The 22,500-nt window shown below is 42.3% G+C and overlaps 2 protein-coding genes across 3 annotated transcripts in view; both read left to right on the top strand.

The window, feature by feature from the left end:
* Window positions 1–2,013, top strand: part of LOC117495033 (MFS-type transporter SLC18B1-like) — a 4,846-nt gene extending 2,833 nt beyond the window's left edge. The window contains exons 8-9 of the mRNA XM_034146096.1: window positions 1,696–1,742; window positions 1,860–2,013. Of these exons, the coding sequence (XP_034001987.1) occupies window positions 1,696–1,742; window positions 1,860–1,914 (102 nt within the window). The 3' untranslated portion in view covers window positions 1,915–2,013. The remainder of the gene's footprint in view (window positions 1–1,695; window positions 1,743–1,859) is intronic.
* Window positions 2,014–17,691: 15,678 nt separating this feature from the next.
* Window positions 17,692–22,500, top strand: part of LOC117495043 (MFS-type transporter SLC18B1-like) — a 15,954-nt gene continuing 11,145 nt past the window's right edge. For both annotated transcript variants that reach the window (XM_034146106.1, XM_034146107.1), the window contains exons 1-2: window positions 17,692–17,820; window positions 18,888–19,018. In XM_034146106.1, coding sequence (XP_034001997.1) covers window positions 17,802–17,820; window positions 18,888–19,018 — 150 coding nt within the window. In that variant the 5' untranslated portion in view covers window positions 17,692–17,801. The remainder of the gene's footprint in view (window positions 17,821–18,887; window positions 19,019–22,500) is intronic.

Here is a 22,500-nt window from a genome sequence, read left to right on the forward strand (position 1 = left end):
TAGCCGCTTTCACACCAAGTACTTTGCCGTAGTTAGTTCCCAGTACTTAGTCCCACCGAACTCTTTCGTTCTGGAACTTTCTAGTAGATCGCGTTCAAACGGGAATCAGTCCCTGAGGGAGGATTAGGCAAATGAGCCGGTGACGTCACTTCTTCTTCTTCTGCTTTGGGTTTACTGGCAGGCCGCAAACAACTTCACGGCGTATACTGCCACCCGCGGGGGACTCCGGGACTTCGGGTGGCAGTAAATCGCCAGAACGCCGACACCTCCTCATCACTCTCATGTTTTCTTTTGTGTTGCCATAAGTTAGTCTCTCTCCGTTGGTGCGCTGGGCTAATGCTAATGCTAATAATGCTAATGCGAGCAAATAAAAATGGCGGCTTCACAAAACTTTTCGGAGTTTTACGGGGCGTGGTTTGCATTCCGCCCAGCCAATCAGAAATTGGAACCTTTTCCTCCCCAGGAAGGTACCACCTCTCTAGCAGGGACTGAAAAGGAACTAAGTTCTAGTTCCAGATCTTTTTGGTGTGAACGCAAAATCCCAAGAACTATTGGAACTATTCCTGGGTAAAGTATTCCGGTGTGAAAGCGCCTATGGATTTAAAAATACGAATTTCTGAAAAATAAATACATTTGGATTTAAAAATAGAACTTTTCTAAACATAACGTTTGGATCTGCAGAAGCACCGACACTGCAATGCTTTTTTTTCTGTTGCAAAACACTTGAGAGTAAATCTCTGTGAATGTATTTTACTCGTTATAAAACCTGAAAGACTCTCAGTTTATCAGCCAATCAGCAGCAGCTCTCACCCCTAGATTCCACCGGGTCCGTCTGCGGCGCGTTACGGACGCGTTACGGCTGCGCCGCGGTGCTCAAGGTGATCGCGGCCACTCTAGTCAATGGGTGCTATTCCACCACACGCGGCGCGTTACGGCTCAGAAGCGTCCCAGAAGCGGCTCGGCGCAGGGCTTTTCTAAAATTAGGATCGAATCCTATTTTTGTCGCGGCGCAGCCGTAACGTAAGGTCGGGCAGGCAGGAAGTGGAACGTTCAGAGCTATATAGACCTATATATATACACACACACAAACTAATTTTGCAGACCCTATCCCTCCGTAGTCTTTCAAGTAGGAGGAGAAATGCCAGCGTTCTCCTCCGGTTTACAGGCACTGTGTAAATTATATATATAGAATAATTATGATGATGAATGCATTTTTTTTACCACTAAAATACAGCAACACGTCTTTGATTCATGTCGTTTATAACTGGAATATTACAGTTATTATTAACTTTGTCTGTACAAAGTAGCCTGTCCAGGAAATATGCCCAAATCAACAAAAACTGCGAGCCGGCAGGCAAGACTCTCCGCTTCTGAAATGCTTCTGAAACGCGCCTGGTAGGGTATGACGCCGGGGGAGGCCGGACCAAAACCGCGACGCGCCCGTAACGTGCAGCAGACGGACCCGGTAGAATTTAGGGGTCAGCCTCCTGACCTCCTGCTGAGGGTCACACAGTGTGTGTGTGTGTGTGTGTGTGTGTGTGTGTGTGTGTGTGTGTGTGTGTGTGTGTGTGTGTGTGTGTGTGTGTGTGTGTGTGTGTGTGTGTGTGTGTGTGTGTGTGTGTGTGTGTGTGTGTGTGTGTGTGTGTGTGTGTGTGTGTGTGTCATCATGTGAAGTCATGAGCTCTGTCTCCTCAGGCTCTGCTGCTGGCTGTTTATTACCTGAGACACCCCCCCTCCCAGAGGTACATGTACTTTAATTTATTAATTAATTTTATATTCTCTGTTTGGGATATTCCTCAAATATATTTTGTAATATTATTACCTCGTGTATTTTAATAACTTTATTTCTGTTTGTATAGAATGGTTTCAGAAAGTCCAACGACCAGCGAGCACTCCCCTCTGCTCTCTGACTGAACAACAACAACAAACAACATGTGTTTACTTTATTTTTAAATGCCTTTAAATTATATATTGTTGTTGCAGGGATTTAAATAATTTCTATAACACTAAGGTGAACTTTTATTTGTTTGCACTTTAGAAAATATAAATATTATTGTTTAAAAGCAATTAAATCAATATTAATGCTTCAATGTTATTGTTTACTTTATCAATATATTGTTGCACTCATTAAACAGTTTAAATATATATATAAAAGGGTTTTAAATATTATTTACATATTTGTGATTTACATATGGTTAATCATTTATTTGTAAACACATTTAGATTTTTTTAAAGGTTACAACATATTATTAATTCCTTGTTAAATGTTTACTCTTAGAAAAGTTCTCTTAAAAGGTCCCATGTCTCATGGCCATTTCTACTGATCATAGTTCCATTGTTGAGGTCTACTAGAATAGATTGACATTGTTCAATGTTCCAAACTCACATTGGTTTCTCATACAGCATCTCTGTATAGCAGGGGTCGGCAACCCCTGGCACGCGTGCCACCAACGGCACGCGGCACCGTAACCAGTGGCACACTAGGAATAAGTGGAATAAGTGTACAAAATATTTATTTTATTTTCGGATCCTGAACGAGACCGCCGCCAGAGCGCGTCTCCCCGTTACCTGCAGAAGGAAGCCATGCACGCAACGCAGCCCCACTCAAAAAGGCAGATTGCGAGACGTAACATACATGACACTTTTCTCTGTGTGCGGCAAAACAAGCTCGCCAAAATCGCTTCACCAGTCTGGCAGTATTTTAAGGTGTCCGAAAAAGACAATAAAATAGCGGTATGCAGCGTGTGTGAAGCAGAAATCCTGCAGCTCCACCCGCTGTGACGGACCGGTGAGCGGAGCAGAACACACAAGAGTTAGACCTAACACACTTAGCTATTTGATCTACCTTTGGAACTAGTTATACATATATTTCTGTCACTCATTACTGGATCAGTGAGCTGCTTGAGATACTGGCAGGCTGTCAGGACAGAGAGAGAGAGAGAGGGGGAGAGAGGAAAAGAGAGCGCTTCCGCTCATTTCTCCCGTTTTATTATCCAAAGTTAATGTAAACTTGAATAATGTAGGCTACTTCATTTGAATGTAACAATTATGTTGGTTGTTGTTTGTGGAAGCGCCAGTGAATGAGCCCCATTAACTGAGTTTTAAACATCACTTTTCACGAGTGTTTTCGTCGAGCTCTTCAACACCCCAAGCCCCCCCCCCCCCGTTGATAATTCACGATCGTCGGCACGCTGATAAACATTTTTTTTTAGAATGGCACTTCATATCAAAAAGGTTGCCGACCCCTGCTGTATAGTATGTGTATTCACTCTCTGTCCTACACGCCTTGTTGGAGCTCCTGCCCCCCCCCCTCCCTGTGAGCCCACTGTGCTCTGATTGGTCAGCTCGCCCACTCTGTTCTGATGAGTCCACCACCGTTACAGCGGAACATCAGTGATTATGTGTTACAATGGCGTTTGTTAGCAACCAGGAAATGACACCAGTAATGACAAACAGATGAGAATGCTGCGTGGGGTCTGGGGGCCGTGTTGGGGGGACGTTGGGGGGCCCGCTGCTCCGCCCTTTGAGGCTCGAGGAGCGGACAGTGTGAGCTGGATTACTGGTGTGGTTTCCTGGTTGCTGCGAGGGGTCTGCGAGACACAGCGAATGGACGCGGGAAAGGGGGGGGGGGGTGCTGAAGGGGGCTGCAGCACCCCCATCTGCGAGGCTCCACTAGCGGTCCGTTTACATGCAGAAAAAGCTACATAACACAAGGGGACGGGTTATAACCAGAAAAGCATGACATGGGACCTTTAAATAAAATGCATTATTATTATTAATAATATGTAATTAAACATCTTTAAACATATTTTAGATTCTTAAAAAAACTATTATTATCTAAAGAAAAATATTATCAATAACAAATACTGGTAAAAAAATACTATTATAATAATAATAATAAATAAACAAACTTTAAAAAAACTAATTTCAAGATGAATACATTCTAGCATTAATGATTTTATTAAACATCATTATTTATTGTTGAATTGTTTCATAACAGTAAAAAGATAAAGTGTATTTAAATATCATTCTTCCATTTATTAATGATTTATTCTTCATGTAAATAAGTTCATGTGTTTTTATGAACAGTTTTATAAATGTGTGTTTCCTCCAGACTGTTTCCTGAGAGCTTAAAGCTTAAAGCTGATGAATGAGTGAATATATAATGAGTGACTGGAGCAGAGCTGAATAAATGCTCCTTTGTTTCCTGAGCGGCTTAACGGTCTTTCTGCATCACATGATCAACGCACTGCACTCTGGGAAAGACTTGTGTAATTATAATAAAAACTTGAAGAACAGAGGGTCCTCTCCTCGGGGGCTGGTGTGTTTTTATTGTTTAAATTAAATTAATTTGGTTTACAGTTGTTTACTTCCTGTAAGCTTCCCCCTGGCGTCCCACAGGGATACACACTGGGCCCACTTTGATTGATCTGATAACAATCTGCATCGTGTTGCATTCACTGCCCGTCGTGATTCTGTGCCTCCTCTTCTGACTGAACATGTTTACAATTCTTGCAGTGATTTCAATAAAAACTGAAAATATGTGAATAAAAAACCATCCCGTTTATTCATACATCATATTATAATCTGGAGAATTTTAAATCATAGCACCCTAACGGACATATTCCTTTATATGCAACTCTACTTGTCAGGGAATAATTCGCCCTGCATGTCCTCCTCCTTCGCCCTCTGACGCAGAGGCCCAGCCTCGAGCAGCCGCTATGCTCCCTTAAGGAGGGGCTGCGCTAGCAAGTCGTTGTTGTTACCAGTTTGTGACCGGGCAACTGTCGGTCAGAGATAGTTATTGTTGTGGGACACCTGGAACACATCCTTCTCGGGGTGTAGATGACCCCGAGCCATAAGAGACAACAAATGTGATTCAGTGTCCTCAGCTGTTTAGTCTATCTATTGAAGAATGTTGATCATTACACTCTGAACTAGTTAAAACCTGGAGCTACAGGAGGGCTCTTCAGAATTGGTTGTGGCATCTCAACCGTGTGGTCAGACCGTGGCCCGTGACATGTCTTGTGAATTCTCCGGCCGAAGCTCCAAATAAACCGTCAGTGTTTCCATCAAAGCTCCAGCTCTCCTCGTGTCTCTCTCTGAGTCCTGACTCCATCAAAGCTCCAGCTCTCCTCGTGTCTCTCTGAGTCCTGACTCCATCAAAGCTCCAGCTCTCCTCGTGTCTCTCTGAGTCCTGACTCCATCAAAGCTCCAGCTCTCCTAGTGTCTCTCTGAGTCCTGACTCCATCAAAGCTCCAGCTCTCCTCGTGTCTCTCTGAGTCCTGACTCCATCAAAGCTCCAGCTCTCCTCGTGTCTCTCTGAGTCCTGACTCCATCAAAGCTCCAGCTCTCCTCGTGTCTCTCTGAGTCCTTACTCCATCAAAGCTCCAGTTCTCCTCGTGTCTCTCTGAGTCCTGACTCCATCAAAGCTCCAGCTCTCCTCGTGTCTCTCTGAGTTCTGACTCCATCAAAGCTCCAGCTCTCCTCGTGTCTCTCTGAGTCCTGACTCCATCAAAGCTCCAGCTCTCCTCGTGTCTCTCTTGCCCCTTTCACACCGGCGCCTTTTCCTGTTCACACCGCAGCGACGGCGCGTCATAGCTCCGGAATGCGGTTCACTTCCAGCTCCAAAAAATTGTCGGTCCAGAGGCAAGAGCTTCGGAGCTATGACGTCTCTTACGTCGAGGCGTGCAGGAAACCTTACTTTGACCATCCGTTCGCTGTTATTGATCATTGTGGAGAGCAGGCAGACGTTTTGTTTGTTATTATAGCAGCTATCGGATGGAATAAATACATGGGCTGCACAGGTTGTCATGTCCGACTATCACAAGTAGAATCATAATGAAAAATACGCCGGTAAAATGTGCCTGTAGAAAACGGCTTAGCAAGTAGTCAGTTTAGCTTCGGTTGCTATGCTAACATCACCCATGTTATACCAGAGAAACTTTCATAATAGCGTTGTGATGCCAAACAGCGTCAATTCAGACTGACACACATTCACTTAAGGGGAACTGGGGATATGTATCAGCTGCTTGTGTGACAGTCAGACAGTGAATACTTTAGAGCCGTGTGAGCTAACCCGGAGCTAACGGGAGAATAAACTCCCGTGGAAGAGCAGCCAGCACTGCAGCGGTCGGTAAATGCCGCTGAAACACATTAATAAACAATGAACCACGGCACTCTGGAGAAAAGTATAAGGTTGGAGAAGTCGTTATTTAATTTAATCTGGCTTCGTATGATTAAAAGCAACACGATCATCGACCCGACGTAGTCCCCAGCCCGTTGTTGTTGTGGGAGGAAATCAGCGACGTAAACGGTGACGTCATGACGCAGCAGCGGCAGCTCTGGGCAGTGTGAACAGAGCGGGAGCTGAAAAGGGAAACCGGAGCTGAACCAGAAAAGCTCTCGCTCGGAGCTAGAAAGGGAAAAGCGCTGGTGTGAAAGCCGCATCTGAGTCCTGACTCCATCAGAGCTCCAGCTCTCCTCGTGTCTCTCTGAGTCCTGACTCCATCAAAGCTCCAGCTCTCCTCGTGTCTCTCTGAGTCCTGACTCCATCAAAGCTCCAGCTCTCCTCGTGTCTCTCTGAGTCCTGACTCCATCAAAGCTCCAGTTCTCCTCGTGTCTCTCTGAGTCCTGACTCCATCAAAGCTCCAGCTCTCCTCGTGTCTCTCTGAGTCCTGACTCCATCAAAGCTCCAGTTCTCCTCGTGTCTCTCTGAGTCCTGACTCCATCAGAGCTCCAGCTCTCCTCGTGTCTCTCTGAGTCCTGACTCCATCAAAGCTCCAGCTCTCCTCGTGTCTCTCTGAGTCCTGACTCCATCAAAGCTCCAGCTCTCCTCGTGTCTCTCTGAGTCCTGACTCCATCAAAGCTCCAGTTCTCCTTGTGTCTCTCTGAGTCCTGACTCCATCAAAGCTCCAGTTCTCCTCGTGTCTCTCTGAGTCCTGACTCCATCAAAGCTCCAGCTCTCCTCGTGTCTCTCTGAGTCCTGACTCCTATTGCTTCAGATGTTTCCCCCACACTACTTATAAATAATTCTTAGTAATATTTGGTAATTATCATGGTTTTACAGGTATGTTCAAAAATCAAAGCAAATTCAAAATATCGCTTTCAAGTGTTTTTATTATAAAAACAAGTCTGATATCAAACCTGTGCCTTTACATGATGTACTTTACAAATATATATCTGTGAGGAAGAGGAGTAATCTCTGACAGGCTGAGGACATACATCTAGTTTCTCTATATCAGCGGTAACATGTACACACTTCATCTTTAAATCTGCCCAACGACAACATGTGAACATATATTTAAATAATCAGGATTTATTTTGATAAATGAATACTACATTCTGTGTTTAAAGTAAAACCTCAGAGTTTAGACTCTGATCAGCCGCCCTAACCCTCTCAGCTCCTACAGGTGGATCAATATGATAAACATACCGTTTGAATTACACAACTCTTTATGAATCATTTCATCAGCACGTCTTTACAGTACATTCATGAATCTGCATTTACACAACATACTGACGTCAGAAATAAGAACAGCTGCAGGGCAAGTGTGCAGAATACATGGAGAAACGTGGAGCTGTCTGTAGTCTACGTGTCTGTAGTTGTCTGTAGTTTAGGTGTTTGTAGTCTACGTGTCTGTAGTCTACGTGTCTGTAGTCTACGTGCCGGAAGTCTACGTGCCGGAAGTCTACGTGTCTGTAGTCTACGTGCCTGTAGTCTACGTGTCTGTAGTCTACGTGTGTCTGTAGTCTACGTGCCGGGAGTCTACGTGTCGGGAGTCTACGTGTCGGGAGTCTACGTGTCTGGAGTCTACGTGTTTGTAGTCTACGTGTCTGTAGTCTACGTGCCGGGAGTCTACGTGTCTGTAGTCTACGTGTCTGTAGTCTACGTGTCTGTAGTCTACGTGTCTGTAGTCTACGTGACGGAAGTCTACGTGTCTGTAGTCTACGTGCCTGTAGTCTACGTGTCTGTAGTCTACGTGTCTGTAGTCTACGTGCCTGTAGTCTACGTGTCTGTAGTCTACGTGTCTGTAGTCTACGTGTCTGTAGTCTACGTGTCTGTAGTCTACGTGCCTGTAGTCTACGTGTCTGTAGTCTACGTGCCTGTAGTCTACGTGTCTGTAGTCTACGTGTCTGTAGTCTACGTGTCTGTAGTCTACGTGTCTGTAGTCTACGTGTTGGGAGTCTATGTGTCTGGGGTCTACGTGTTTGTGGTCTACGTGTCTGTAGTCTACGTGCCGGGAGTCTACGTGTCGGGAGTTTACGTGTCTGTAGTCTACGTGTCTGTAGTGTATGTCTCTGTAGTCTACGTGTCAGGAGTGAAGGCAGCGTTGCTGTGTCCTGAGTGTCTGTGAGCCAGAGGACTGTCTGTTGATCTTCCTCTCCTCCTGCTCGTCTCCTGAGGAGCGTCTGAAGCAAGAAGTCCCGCCTTCTTCACCCTCTTCTTCCTCCTCACTCTGCAGGAACACAACAACAGTCACTATTTATTGTTTATTGTTGTCTATATCTCAGTCAGTGTCTCACCTGGTGTCCTGTGTCTCTGTCAGTGTCTCGCCTGGTCACCTGTGTCTCACCTGGTGTCCTGTGTCTCTGTCAGTGTCTCGCCTGGTGTCCTGTGTCTCACCTGGTGTCCTGTGTCTCTGTCAGTGTCTCACCTGGTGTCTCTGTGTCTCACCTGGTGTCCTGTGTCTCTGTCAGTGTCTCGCCTGGTGTCCTGTGTCTCACCTGGTGTCCTGTGTCTCTGTCAGTGTCTCGCCTGGTGTCCTGTGTCTCACCTGGTGTCCTGTGTCTCTGTCAGTGTCTCACCTGGTGTCCTGTGTCTCTGTCAGTGTCTCACCTGGTGTCCTGTGTCTCTGTCAGTGTCTCACCTGGTGTTCTGTGTCTCTGTCAGTGTCTCACCTGGTGTCCTGTGTCTCTGTGTCTCACCTGGTGTCCTGTGTCTCTGTCAGTGTCTCACCTGGTGTCCTGTGTCTCTGTCAGTGTCTCACCTGGTGTCCTGTGTCTCTGTCAGTGTCTCACCTGGTGTCCTGTGTCTCTGTCAGTGTCTCACCTGGTGTCTCTGTCAGTGTCTCAGATCGTTTTATCGTGGTCGACTGTGAAATCTTTGATTTTTTGGGTGTTTTTGACGCTGCTACTTCTGCAGTTTGCCTCGTTGGGAGTGAGCACTGCTTTAAATAGACTGTGCAGTAACGCTGAATACATTCACCTGATGTTGCAAACAGAAAACCCTGCTGCTTGCACCGTGTACTTAGTAAACAAAGACTGTGCTCATATGTTGCCGACTTCACTCACCTTTGCTTTCACGAGTTCTTGGATGTTACACAAAAAAGACGACGGTGTTAATACAACATGTTGATAAGTCCAGATTCAGTGTCCGTGAGACTCATGTAGACTTGGTGCTAATAAAGGAACACATGTGGACAACAGAAGGAGTTTTAAAGAGGAAAGCATTTCAGAGCGGCTGCAGAGAGCTTTATTTACCGCAGTGTGTTCGTTATCAGCAATACTGCCTCACTCTAGATGGTTGCCTGATTTCATTTTACTCTTACGTTGTGAAGGAAACTAACGATGTGACCATAGGTTAGTACGGACCTATAGGCTGCTGGGTGTAATAAAAACACATTGTTCCAAGTGTTGTCTGTGTTTCATTTAAAGAGTCCTCTCTACTTTATAGAGTCCTCTCCTGCTGATGTTCAGGTGTATATCAGTATGTAGTGTCTCTACTTTAAAGAGTCCTCCTGCTGATGTTCAGGTGTATATCAGTATGTAGTGTCTCTACTTTAAAGAGTCCTCTCCTGCTGATGTTCGGGTGTATATCAGTATGTAGTGTCTCTACTTTAAAGAGTCCTCCTGCTGATGTTCAGGTGTATATCAGTATGTAGTGTCTCTACTTTAAAGAGTCCTCTCCTGCTGATGTTCAGGTGTATATCAGTATGTAGTGTCTCTACTTTAAAGAGTCCTCTCCTGCTGATGTTCAGGTGTATATCAGTATGTAGTGTCTCTACTTTAAAGAGTCCTCTCCTGCTGATGTTCAGGTGTATATCAGTATGTAGTGTCTCTACTTTAAAGAGTCCTCTCCTGCTGATGTTCAGGTGTATATCAGTATGTAGAGTCTCTACTTTAAAGAGTCCTCTCCTGCTGATGTTCAGGTGTATATCAGTATGTAGTGTCTCTACTTTAAAGAGTCCTCTCTGTTAAGGAATAATTCTTCTAGATATCTAACCTTTTGCTCTGTGACGTGTTATCTCCTTTAAGGAAAGGCCTTGGTGCCATATGTGTTGTTGTCACCAGTGTGTGACCGGTCAACTTGACTGGCACGAAGGGTAATTGTTGTGGGAACACTGAGGCACTTCTTTATCGGTGTTTGTGGGCTCTAGGATGGGAAATCCTTGAGGCCATGAGCGTCGGACGCAGGTGACTCAGTGTTTAGTCTACTCCTTCAGAGATGTTGATTTCTCTCTGTGAACCCGTTAAAAGGTCTAGCATAGAGAGAGGTTCTTCAGAATTGACGTGGCAACTCTACCGTGTGGTCAGAACCTCTGACTCTTTGATTTGTGATGTGAATCCTCCGGCCGAATACTCTGAATAAACCCATCAGTGTTTGACATCAAAGCTCCAACTCTCACCGTGTCTCCTTCCTGAGTCGGTGACTCCATGCATTACTACACAGAAGTTTCCTCCACAAATTGGCGTTGTCGGCAGGATACCAACAGATCTTCAGAGACTGGTAAGTGTGATTTCAAATCTACATTTGGACATTGCCTTACCAGAATCTGTGATTGACGGTATCCTAAAATTATCTGTGAAGCTGAGCGGCTGTGTTTCGTTTTAGTTAATGAACATTTGGGGCTATTAACCCCAGGGGATCATCCAGGGACTCTGTCTTGGCTGGTTCCCTCTGTGTGTGCTGCTCGGGACGTATGTGCCGTGCAGGCATACACGGAGATGTTTAAAAAGACCTTAATGAGGGCAGCAGTAAAGTGGAACTTCTGTGTGAAATCAAAATAGAGATTTGTAATGAACAAATCGCCGAGATTCCGGGGGTTTCAGCGGCCAACACTAGCAGTTAACTAAAGCAGCCAGAGATATTACCCCCAGCGCCTCTAAAAAAAACACGGCTCCAGCTGCGGCTCCGGGGAATGTGTGTAAAATACCTCCCCGTATCTGCATGAGCTGGTGAAGTGAACTCAGAGGGAGAAAATCACAGCTTTTGTCTATAACTTTACCTCACACCACCGCCGTCTCTATTAAAAACGAGACTGTTTAAAAGCACTCTCGTGGCTTGTGGCCGTTTACGAGGTGCTGGCAGGTGCGAGGTGCGTGCATTACCTGATGCGCCAGGCTCCCTACATTGCTGGAGGAGCTGGTGCCGGTCCGGGGTGCATACATAAAATTATAGGCTAATTGATCATGGGTGGGCAGTGGTATGCAAGTGTAGAGCAAAACTGTGTTTCATCGTTGTGATGAACATGATGGGAGGTGTATAGGCTGGTCGAGTAGGACTACAGTTAACTGTGTAGTTTCGGATAGAAAGGGTAGAGGAAAAAAAGTCTATGTGCTCCTGATCGGGGGGGCATAGCACCACTAGAGCAGGGATAGTGGGGTCGCAAGAGGATAAGCTAGTTATTGCTCTTGGACGGTCTTCAGGCACCGATCTAAGGACTTGTATACAAGGGTGGGCGCACGAGTCAAGGTGCCCCACTGGGTTCCCATTGGGAGAGATCATATCCCTACCCCCTCTGAAACCTCTTTAATCCGGACTAAATTGAGCTGGATGAACTTTGCTGTCGCACTGGTGTTTATTACGAGTTCATCATGTTTGTTTGTCTGATTGTTTGTATCAGGGGTCTATATTGGTTTGTCTAACCGCCGTCTTGTGCATGTTTTGTAACAACTAATAATGAATCAGTCCATAGCCAGGGTAAAATAAACTAAGCATTAGTTAACTCACCAAAAGTAAATGACTTGAGAAAGATAAATAATATATAGTGTTTTGCAAAATTCTGGTAGTATAGATGTGCTGCAAAATGAAAATAAATAGCAAAAGAGTGTTTTTATGTCCTGCATCTGAGTGTGCAGAGGAAATGTAAACAAGAAGCACACTGTTCAGGGTGTGCGCTGTAGGTGTAAGAAGAAAATAAGATTATATTACTTTTAAGAATACATTCTTAAATTGTATTGCTGGTATGTTAAGATATGTTTGTGACCTTTTATAAACCCTATGCCCCGTCCTGCACCCTGAGACCCTCAGAGGCATCACTGCTGGTCGTAAAAAAAACCTGCCTGAGGAGGTCAGGGTGGCAAAATCTGTCTGCTGTTTTAGGTCAATATTGTATTATTTGTTTCATTTATTCTTAAATCTATGTATTGTATGGTAATAATGAAAAAAACGTAATGTATTGAACACATTCCGAAACAAAGCTGATAAGACAGAACTAGACTCAAACATAATACAAATTATTGTTGAAACCTTTTGCGCTGTTGCTGCAAAATGGAAACTTTGTTGATTATCTATTCCAACTGGCCACTGGATTCAGATAATTAATATAAGTTGAAGTTTAATTACAGTTTTAAATATAGTTTAACATTCTTTATTAAACTGCTTCAAATGATTTCTCGTATCAACCAATTGGTCTCCATAGACATTACTACAATTCTAATAGTTGTTAAACTACTGACAAGTTTTCTGAAACCGAGCTTATGAACAAAAGAGTAAAGGTCGCTGGTTAAGCCAGGATCAATATATTTGTTGACGTTTTCATTACAGTGTGCATAATAAATGTGTTAAATGAATTGAGCAATTATTTAAAAAGTATAATGTTGCAATCTCTTTACAATAAGTAATTACAGTTAACAAAGAAGTAGAGGTTGTTTTCCAAGGGCCTCTCCTTCACAGCCCTACACTTTAAATCATGAGACTTTCAAATCATAACAGACAGAGATCGGTATCACTTTGTGTTGCAAGCCAAATCCATGTAAAGGTTCTACTTGAGCCCAATTTAAATACCATAAAGAAAGTATTGAACCCAGCTCAAGCTAAATGTCAAATGTATTTAATTAATGTACAAGTGTTTTGATTTATTTAAAATGTTCTAATCTAGCTTCTTTCGAGTTCAGTCTAAGCAACAAATTGTTTCTCATAACATTCTCACTGCTGTCCCAAATGTTTTAACCTTGGGCAGACAAGCTGTTCACACACCCACACACACCCACACACTTTGGATAAGTAGTCACCTTATCCACATTGTAAATTGTTGCCTTCTTTAAAGTTATTAGTAATTTAAGATTAATTATTAAATTAAATGTGGTACATAAGATAAAATAAATAAAATAACTTGACTTGATCATTTTGTTCACAACATTAGACCTGTCCTCTAATCTCTACTAGAATAAGATAAGTGTGCATGTTTGGATGCACTCCTGTAATGTACCTAATCTTGATATCCTTTTCATTACAGAGCTGGGAAAATGGTGTATTGATTAGATTCTGATCCGTGCAAGTCCAATTTTGACTGACTTTAGTTCTAATGTTAATGTTAATTTGACTTCAACCCATAAGTAATTATTTAAATTAACTCTAAATGTCACATGATGATGGATTAGTGTTCCACATTTCTTCCACTAATTTGTTTTACAATTAGGCCAAAGGTAAAGAGAGACATTGATGACCTTGTGTCCCTTTTGTTAGTACGTGGTTCCATTTTGTCTATGGCCTTGGACGGCTTCACTAAAAGTCACCCAGTTCTGCCCTGCTGCAGTCCGGCTGAGTGCAGTCACAGAGATGCTATGGCTGCTCTACATGACATTAATGGTCTGGTCTGAATGGACACCATTTCCTGCTCCCAGAGAGAATGACACTCCTCAAACTGAACATTACAGCCGTTGATACTGTCTCACATGGGTCTGCTCCCCCCCACTGAGCCATGAACTGAAAGCATGACATCTGCTATGAACACTTGGAAGCCTCCCTGTCACACCAGCACCAACCCTTGGGTCAGTCAGATGAGACTAACGGCTTCACTTAGGGCATTTGGTTCAGATACATGACTCTCGTTACCGCAGAGTGGGTTGTTTTTAAGGCTATTCATACTGCTATGCAGAGGATGCCTGTAAGTTGGCGAGCTGGTAAAAGCCCCTACTATTGTTTCAAATAGGCCTAATGTCAGGGGTCTCTTAATGTCTAGTTCTACATGTATTCACATTATATAGACAATGTTTCCACCTGGTAAAACTAAAGGCTGCACGAAACTCAGGCTACAATACAACCATTATGTTCTGCTCTAACGATTCAATGTATAGATTCTACATCAAAACAATTAGCTTTTATTGTTTCCAATGATAACGTCACCTTCAGTGGAGGAATGCAAACCTGTTTTCAAATGTAAGGTTTTGATTTTGTTGGTTTTGATACATTTCTCAGTAATGACACCCTCAGACACCCAATATCATTCATGCTATGCCTTCAGTAATAACTCAGATGTTAAAGGGATGAAACTTTTCCTCCCAAATCAGATATGCTTTGTTTTTCAACAAATGTATCAATTTCCTGCATAATATATGTTTATCACAATGGTTTTTTGTAAGCTGCACACAGGTGATACTGAGTCTTCTCGATTAATAGATTATAAACTATACCATGCTTAAATAGACTCCTAAGTTATTATTTCATATGTACCATATGTAAGAAAAGGGAGGGAAGAGTCAATTATATTGAGTAATTGATTTTATATTGGGTAATTTATTTCTCAAACCTATGTTTTATGGAAGAGACTAAATATTTCTGATAAACTAATATTTTATCAAAAGGTAAATGGTGAATTAATATACATTTAGAATCATTGAGAAGGGGTTATATCCACAGGGACAAGCTCACCTTTAACTTACAATAACATGTCTCTGCTATGGACTGATGAGTATATGATTCTTGCATGTTCAATGACTAACACAAACCTTCAAAATGATAATGTGCATGTGTCAGGAAGGCTCCCAAATAATTCTGAGGGGCCTATCCTATTTTTGTAATTAAATGATAATGTGCTAATCCATTACTTTGAGTTGTCTTCACTCAGAAAAACATCCCTATCAGGTGTTAACCCAATAACTAGGACAGCTCTCAAGGCCAAGGGTCAGAGAGAGAGGGTCACACTCTCCGGGTGCAGAGAGCACCCCCAGCCACGTGCAAGGAAGCACGAGGTCGTTCGAGATGGGATGCTTCTCTTCACCTTTCTGATAAGAGGGGGTTCTTCTCTTCATCTTTCTGCTCGGTGGGCTCTAGCAGACAACCCTGCAGGACGAGCGAGGGTTTCAGAGGCTTCTATAATACAATGTTCCATGTTTCTTGGAGGAGTTTGATGTCTTCCTAACCTCTTCCATCACGGGGGGGACACCTGGATGCATCAGGAATACGCAGTTGTACTCAAGCACATAGCAGAAGGAATACCGGCAGATGAGCCTCCGTCTCACTGGGGGATTAAGCTACAGTGCTCACTGAATGAGCCACACAAAAGCAGAGCAATTGGGGGGGTTGAAATATGGCGCTCTGATGAAGAAGAGTTTGAGCCAATCAGCACCTTAGTGCTAATCTACAGTATCAGGATGCCTTTACACACCAGACACTCGGTGTCATAAAGGGAGGAGGAGTCAGGAAGACTGACGGACATGTTCTTCCAGCTCTCGTACAAAGATGAACTTTGAATTGAATGACCAGATGTTTAAAGATGTACAATTAATGATTGTTTTTTATATTTCCAATGACCAGACATGTGTTAAATAGTGGTGATAAATATATTTAGTCAGATCAGATTACATTTTCACACTAAACAAAATTAATAAATAAATATTCTCAGATTATAAGGTATTGAATAATAAGGTATTTCTAATATTATAACAGATAATGTTAATATCCTTAATCATCCAGCAATCAGGCTTAACAACACTACTCTTTAATGTATTACCCATGCACAGACAGACCTGAAATGATGTTTCAAGTACTGGATTAATTTCAGTTTTGGCCCAAAACAAATATTTATAATAATTGATATAACAATTATGTAGCATATTTGATCCTCAAATTAGAGAATTATAATTTAAAGAAATTGATATTCTATATTCAACATTAGATAAACACAGAAGAACCCTTTCCAAGTACCATAAGTAGATTTCCAGGTAAGTATGGCTAATAAGAATAAGTGATAGACTTAATTTGGTACAGATCAGTTGTAGCATTTACAAATGTATGAATTAAAGTTTTAAGAATGTTTAATCTTTCTCAGGAGTCTCTATCGGTGTTTGTGGGCTCTAGGATGGGAAATCCTTGAGGCCATGAGCGTCGGACGCAGGTGACTCAGTGTTTAGTCTACTCCTTCAGAGATGTTGATTTCTCTCTGTGAACCTGTTAAAAGGTCTAGCATAGAGAGAGGCTCTTCAGAATTGACGTGGCAACTCTACCGTGTAGTCAGAACCTCTGACTCTTTGATTTGTGATGTGAATCCTCCGGCCGAATACTCTGAATAAACCCATCAGTGTTTGACATCAAAGCTCCAACTCTCACCGTGTCTCCTTCCTGAGTCGGTGACTCCATGCATTACTACACAGAAGTTTCCCCCACACTCTCCTGCTGATGTTCAGGTGTATATCAGTATGTAGTGTCTCTACTTTAAAGAGTCCTCTCCTGCTGATGTTCAGGTGTATATCAGTATGTAGTGTCTCTACTTTAAAGAGTCCTCTCCTGCTGATGTTCAGGTGTATATCAGTATGTAGTGTCTCTACTTTAAAGAGTCCTCTCCTGCTGATGTTCAGGTGTATATCAGTATGTAGTGTCTCTACTTTAAAGAGTCCTCTCCTGCTGATGTTCAGGTGCATATCAGTATGTAGAGTCTCTACTTTAAAGAGTCCTCTCCTGCTGATGTTCAGGTGTATATCAGTATGTAGTGTCTCTACTTTAAAGAGTCCTCTCCTGCTGATGTTCAGGTGTATATCAGTATGTAGTGTCTCTACTTTAAAGAGTCCTCTCCTGCTGATGTTCAGGTGTATATCAGTATGTAGTGTCTCTACTTTAAAGAGTCCTCTCCTGCTGATGTTCAGGTGTATATCAGTATGTAGTGTCTCTACTTTAAAGAGTCCTCTCCTGCTGATGTTCAGGTGTATATCAGTATGTAGTGTCTCTACTTTAAAGAGTCCTCTCCTGCTGATGTTCAGGTGTATATCAGTATGTAGTGTCTCTACTTTAAAGAGTCCTCTCCTGCTGATGTTCAGGTGTATATCAGTATGTAGTGTCTCACCGTGCAGTGACACTAAACCGCCACCAGGTGTCAGCGGTATACAGGCAGGTGGACTTGAGTGCAACAAAAAGCAACAGGAAGTGAAGAAAGAGCAATAATGTATTTATTTATTACCAGGGTCAGGTGAGGACAAAAGAACACCTGTGTGGATCCACACACGAGGAGAAGCTGTACACACACACACACACACACACACACACACACACACACACACACACACACACACACACACACACACACACACACACACACACACACACACACACACACACACACACACACACACACACACACACCACGTATAATAAAGTTTTATTTTGAAAGGTACTTCTGTGACACAAATCACTGTAGCGGTGCTTTTATTTTGAAGGCAGCGTGTTTACGGACCGTCTTCAATTGGGCAGACTCTGGATTATTAGACTCGGTTTATTAGACTTTATAACAGATTCCTTACAGACTTACTTCTGATTGAAGTCCCTGAGTGTCTCTGCTGTCCTCGTGTCCTCTGAGTCTCTAAAGATGGACTCTCAGCTCTCAGGTTGGTCTCTTTAATAACTCTGAATAAACCCTGAAATTTGAATGAACCCTTAGTGCAGTTTAATGAACTTTAAATTATTATATAACTGGTCTTTGTATCATCAGCTCGTGTCTGTGTCATGGATACTCAAAGGAGGAAAGCTGTGAGATGGAAATAAACATCCTTAAAGTCAAATCAAGTTACAATAACCCAGAATGTGAACTGCTGAAACAATTTCAAAACATTCATCTGCTACTTAGTAATATATATCTACTATCTAAAATATATCATTCCAATAACTTGTATGTAGACTCGTACTGCACTATTCCACATACTCACTTTATTTTATAACTATTTTTCTTTTTGTATTACTCTTACTATCTGTATTATTATGTTGCATTGTTGGAGAAGCCTGTGACATAAGATTTTCAACAACATAATTACTCTGTAGCTATGTCAGTTTGACAATAAAGAACCTTGAACCTTGAATCTTGAATACTAAGACTTAATATCTCAAATCTCTTACATTTAAAAACAATGGGAAAATATTTAACTAATGAACGATTTCTCGAGATAATGTAAAAATGTCTCATAACAATAATAAAAAAAACGTTTTAAAATAATAAATATCTTTAATTGATAAAAAAACGTTTTAAAATAATAAATATCTTTAATGAATGAAAGACGTTCTCAATAAATTGGCAAACTTAATTAAAACCATGAAAAACTCGTTATGCGTGTTATTATTTATTAATTGTTTTTAGTTACTAAGTTAGTATTTTGAGACATGTTTATTTATCATAGTTTTAACGTGTTTTTTTTACACTTCTTTGTATTTTTAGGAAAACGTTTTTTTATTTTGAAAACGTTTTTTATCATTATAATAAAATATTAAATTATTTAAATAAGTTTGTCATTATTTACAAAAAACATTTTCATTGAGTAAATATTATTGAACTTTTATTAAGATTTAAAAAAAATATTATTAGTAAAGTTTTTTATTCTTTTTTAAAATGTTTTTATTACTAAAAGAACGTTTTTTTTAACATTTTGAATTTCTTCTGAATACCCCCCCCGCCCCCCCCCAGCTGACCCCCCCTTGGAGCCCCGCCCCCCCCGGATGACGAGGCAGCAGATCCTCACTTTGATCTCCGTCGCCTCGGTCAACTTCTCCTCCATGATCTGCTACTCCATCCTGGGGCCCTTCTTCCCCACTGAGGTGAGCAGAGGTCACATGATGACAACATGATGATCACATGACAAGGGCTAGTTAGAGGACTGAACCATCAGTGTATTGATCCACTGATCCGATAGTATAGATTAGTGGCGCAGTGGGTTAGAGCGTTGATCATCAGATCAAGGGGGTGAACTCCAGTTCGAAACCCGCCCACTGCGTCAGGCCGTTGTGTCCTTGGGCAAGACACTTCACCCGAATGTGCTCCTGTGGGTAATGTCCACAGTAATGACTCTTACATGTCTCATATGTGTAATGTGTAATTGTAAAGCGCTTTGAGCACCTGCAAAAGCGCTCTAATAAAAAATGTGATGCATTATTATTATTATTATTATTATTATTAAAGTTCCCCTATTATACTCTTTCTCAACTCTATATCCCAGGTCTCAGATAGATACAGAGCCTGTCTCTGATTGGCTGAAATACCAAACAGATCATTGCAGCATTACCCATAATCCCCTCTGTTTCAGCCCTGTTTCCAAAGTGCTGATTCTCTGTCTGTTACTTTAGATGAAAATAAGGAGCCCCTCCCCACGCCCCTCTGAGAGAGATTTGGTTAAAAAGAACACAATAGCCGCGTTCACACCAAGGGCGCCGGAAGTGGGGGGGCCAGGGGGCCATTGGCCCCCCCACTTTTGAGCCATGCCCTACATTTTCGCAGCGGCGGATGCCGCAGAACACTGTACAAATCCCGTTTCAATAATTCCCCTCTACTCTAAAGTCGCATCTAAAACGCGATCTGATCTAGCTGTGTATATTTTGGTATTTTTTATTGTTATATTCAATCTCATTAGCTACAGGCATTTTTTAAGCTTGTGAAGGGAAGATGACAGCTCTCACTCGCCACTCTGCTGTTCCACAGCGCCGCTTCCCCTCCCTCTGCTGAAATTATGAATGTAAGGCGTATAGTAATCATATATAACACGGCAGGGTCCGTTACAGTTTGTTTGTATCTGATTTCAAATAAACAAAGTCTTGGCTTTCAGAATATGAAACTTGTTTCGGCAAATTCAAATGATAAATACAACTTTGAAAGCTTGTAACGGCATAATTACAAGCAGAGAACGGAGTAACGTAACGTCACAGCAGGCATAACAACAGCCGGTGTTTCTCGTGAGTGATTTCCCCGGGAAACAAACACAATACACACAAACGCAAAAATACACAAATACACACACGTATACACACACACTCGCGGGCTTCCCCCAGACCAGTAATCCAAACGAAAATATCTTCCCTCCGTTACTACTTTGATAATTTGCTCCGCTTCCAGAGAAGAGGAAACTTTAAAGGCCTTTTTCTCAAAATGATGACTCGGTGACAGTCATTATATAATGTGACATATTTTGCTTAATATTCGGAGTACAACAACAATCCTGATATCATTAGAAAGCTAGGAATCTCCTCTTTCCAACAGTGTATACAACTCAAAATGTGTCTTCGGGTCAATGCGACTGATTTCGATGGAGCAGGTTTGCATTAGGTAAAATAAAGCAGGCAGACATAACAGGAAGAATATGTACATTTTAACCCAATCAAATAGGACATTGTCACACCATTCAAATGTATCCATGTAAATTACAACCAATAAAAAAGCTTAGATTTGTTTATTTGTTACGTTGTTTAGTTTATTTGTTACGTTGTTCTGTGTGTGTCAGCCGTTAACCAGATAGAAAGAATAGATACACTTGCAAACAAGTCAGAAGAACCAGCGCAGAAGAAAACTAAATACAGTCAATCTAAACTTACATTTAACAACTGGAAGGTCACATCCCAGACATCCACTTCTCCGGAGCCTGGACCTTCATCAATCATAGAAGAACCAGCGAAGCCAGATAAACCCAAAAGCAGCAGCTCTGGTATGAGGTGTGACACAGGTGTGTCTCTGCGGCCGCAGAGACTGTCAAAACCGCCGCCGCCGCCACCGCCGCCGCCGCTGGTTGCTGATTGGCTAATGGTTACTCAAGCCAAAACATCGTGATGACATCATAAAGTGGCCAAAATCTGATCAGCTCATTTTCAGACAGGTTTTTATATAAATGGATCAAAAAGAGAGAGAATCTTTGTTCCTGAAACTTTCAGAGTCTCTTTCCACAGAGGGGACACATGTTGATGAAGAAGAGACATGAAGAAGAGGGGACACATGTTGATGAAGAAGAGACATGAAGAAGAGGGGACACATGTTGATGTAGAAGAGGACATGAAGAAGAGGGGACACATGTTGATGTAGAAGAGACATGAAGAAGAGGGGACACATGTTGATGTAGAAGAGACATGAAGAAGAGGGGACACATGTTGATGTAGAAGAGACATGAAGAAGAGGGGGACACATGTTGATGAAGAAGAGACATGAAGAAGAGGGGACACATGTTGATGTAGAAGAGACATGAAGAAGAGGGGACACACGTTGATGTAGAAGAGACATGAAGAAGAGGGGACACATGTTGATGTAGAAGAGACATGAAGAAGAGGGGACACATGTTGATGTAGAAGAGACATGAAGAAGAGGGGACACATGTTGATGTAGAAGAGACATGAAGAAGAGGGGACACATGTTGATGTAGAAGAGACATGAAGAAGAGGGGACACATGTTGATGTAGAAGAGACATGAAGAAGAGGGGACACATGTTGATGAAGAAGAGACATGAAGAAGAGGGGACACATGTTGATGTAGAAGAGACATGAAGAAGAGGGGACACATGTTGATGAAGAAGAGACATGAAGAAGAGGGGACACATGTTGATGTAGAAGAGACATGAAGAAGAGGGTACACATGTTGATGTAGAAGAGACATGAAGAAGAGGGGACACATGTTGATGTAGAAGAGACATGAAGAGGGGACACATGTTGATGAAGAAGAGACATGAAGAAGAGGGGACACATGTTGATGTAGAAGAGACATGAAGAAGAGGGGACACATGTTGATGTAGAAGAGACATGAAGAAGAGGGGACACATGTTGATGTAGAAGAGACATGAAGAGGGGACACATGTTGATGTAGAAGAGACATGAAGAAGAGGGGACACATGTTGATGTAGAAGAGACATGAAGAAGAGGGGGACACATGTTGATGTAGAAGAGACATGAAGAAGAGGGGACACATGTTGATGTAGAAGAGACATGAAGAAGAGGGGACACATGTTGATGTAGAAGAGACATGAAGAAGAGGGGACACATGTTGATGAAGAAGAGACATGAAGAAGAGGGGACACATGTTGATGTAGAAGAGACATGAAGAAGAGGGGACACATGTTGATGTAGAAGAGACATGAAGAAGAGGGGACACATGTTGATGTAGAAGAGACATGAAGAGGGGACACATGTTGATGAAGAAGAGACATGAAGAAGAGGGGACACATGTTGATGTAGAAGAGACATGAAGAAGAGGGGACACATGTTGATGTAGAAGAGACATGAAGAAGAGGGGACACATGTTGATGTAGAAGAGACATGAAGAAGAGGGGAC

Source organism: Trematomus bernacchii, unplaced genomic scaffold (genome assembly GCF_902827165.1).
Source record: "Trematomus bernacchii unplaced genomic scaffold, fTreBer1.1, whole genome shotgun sequence".
NCBI classification, from domain to species: Eukaryota; Metazoa; Chordata; class Actinopteri; order Perciformes; family Nototheniidae; genus Trematomus; species Trematomus bernacchii.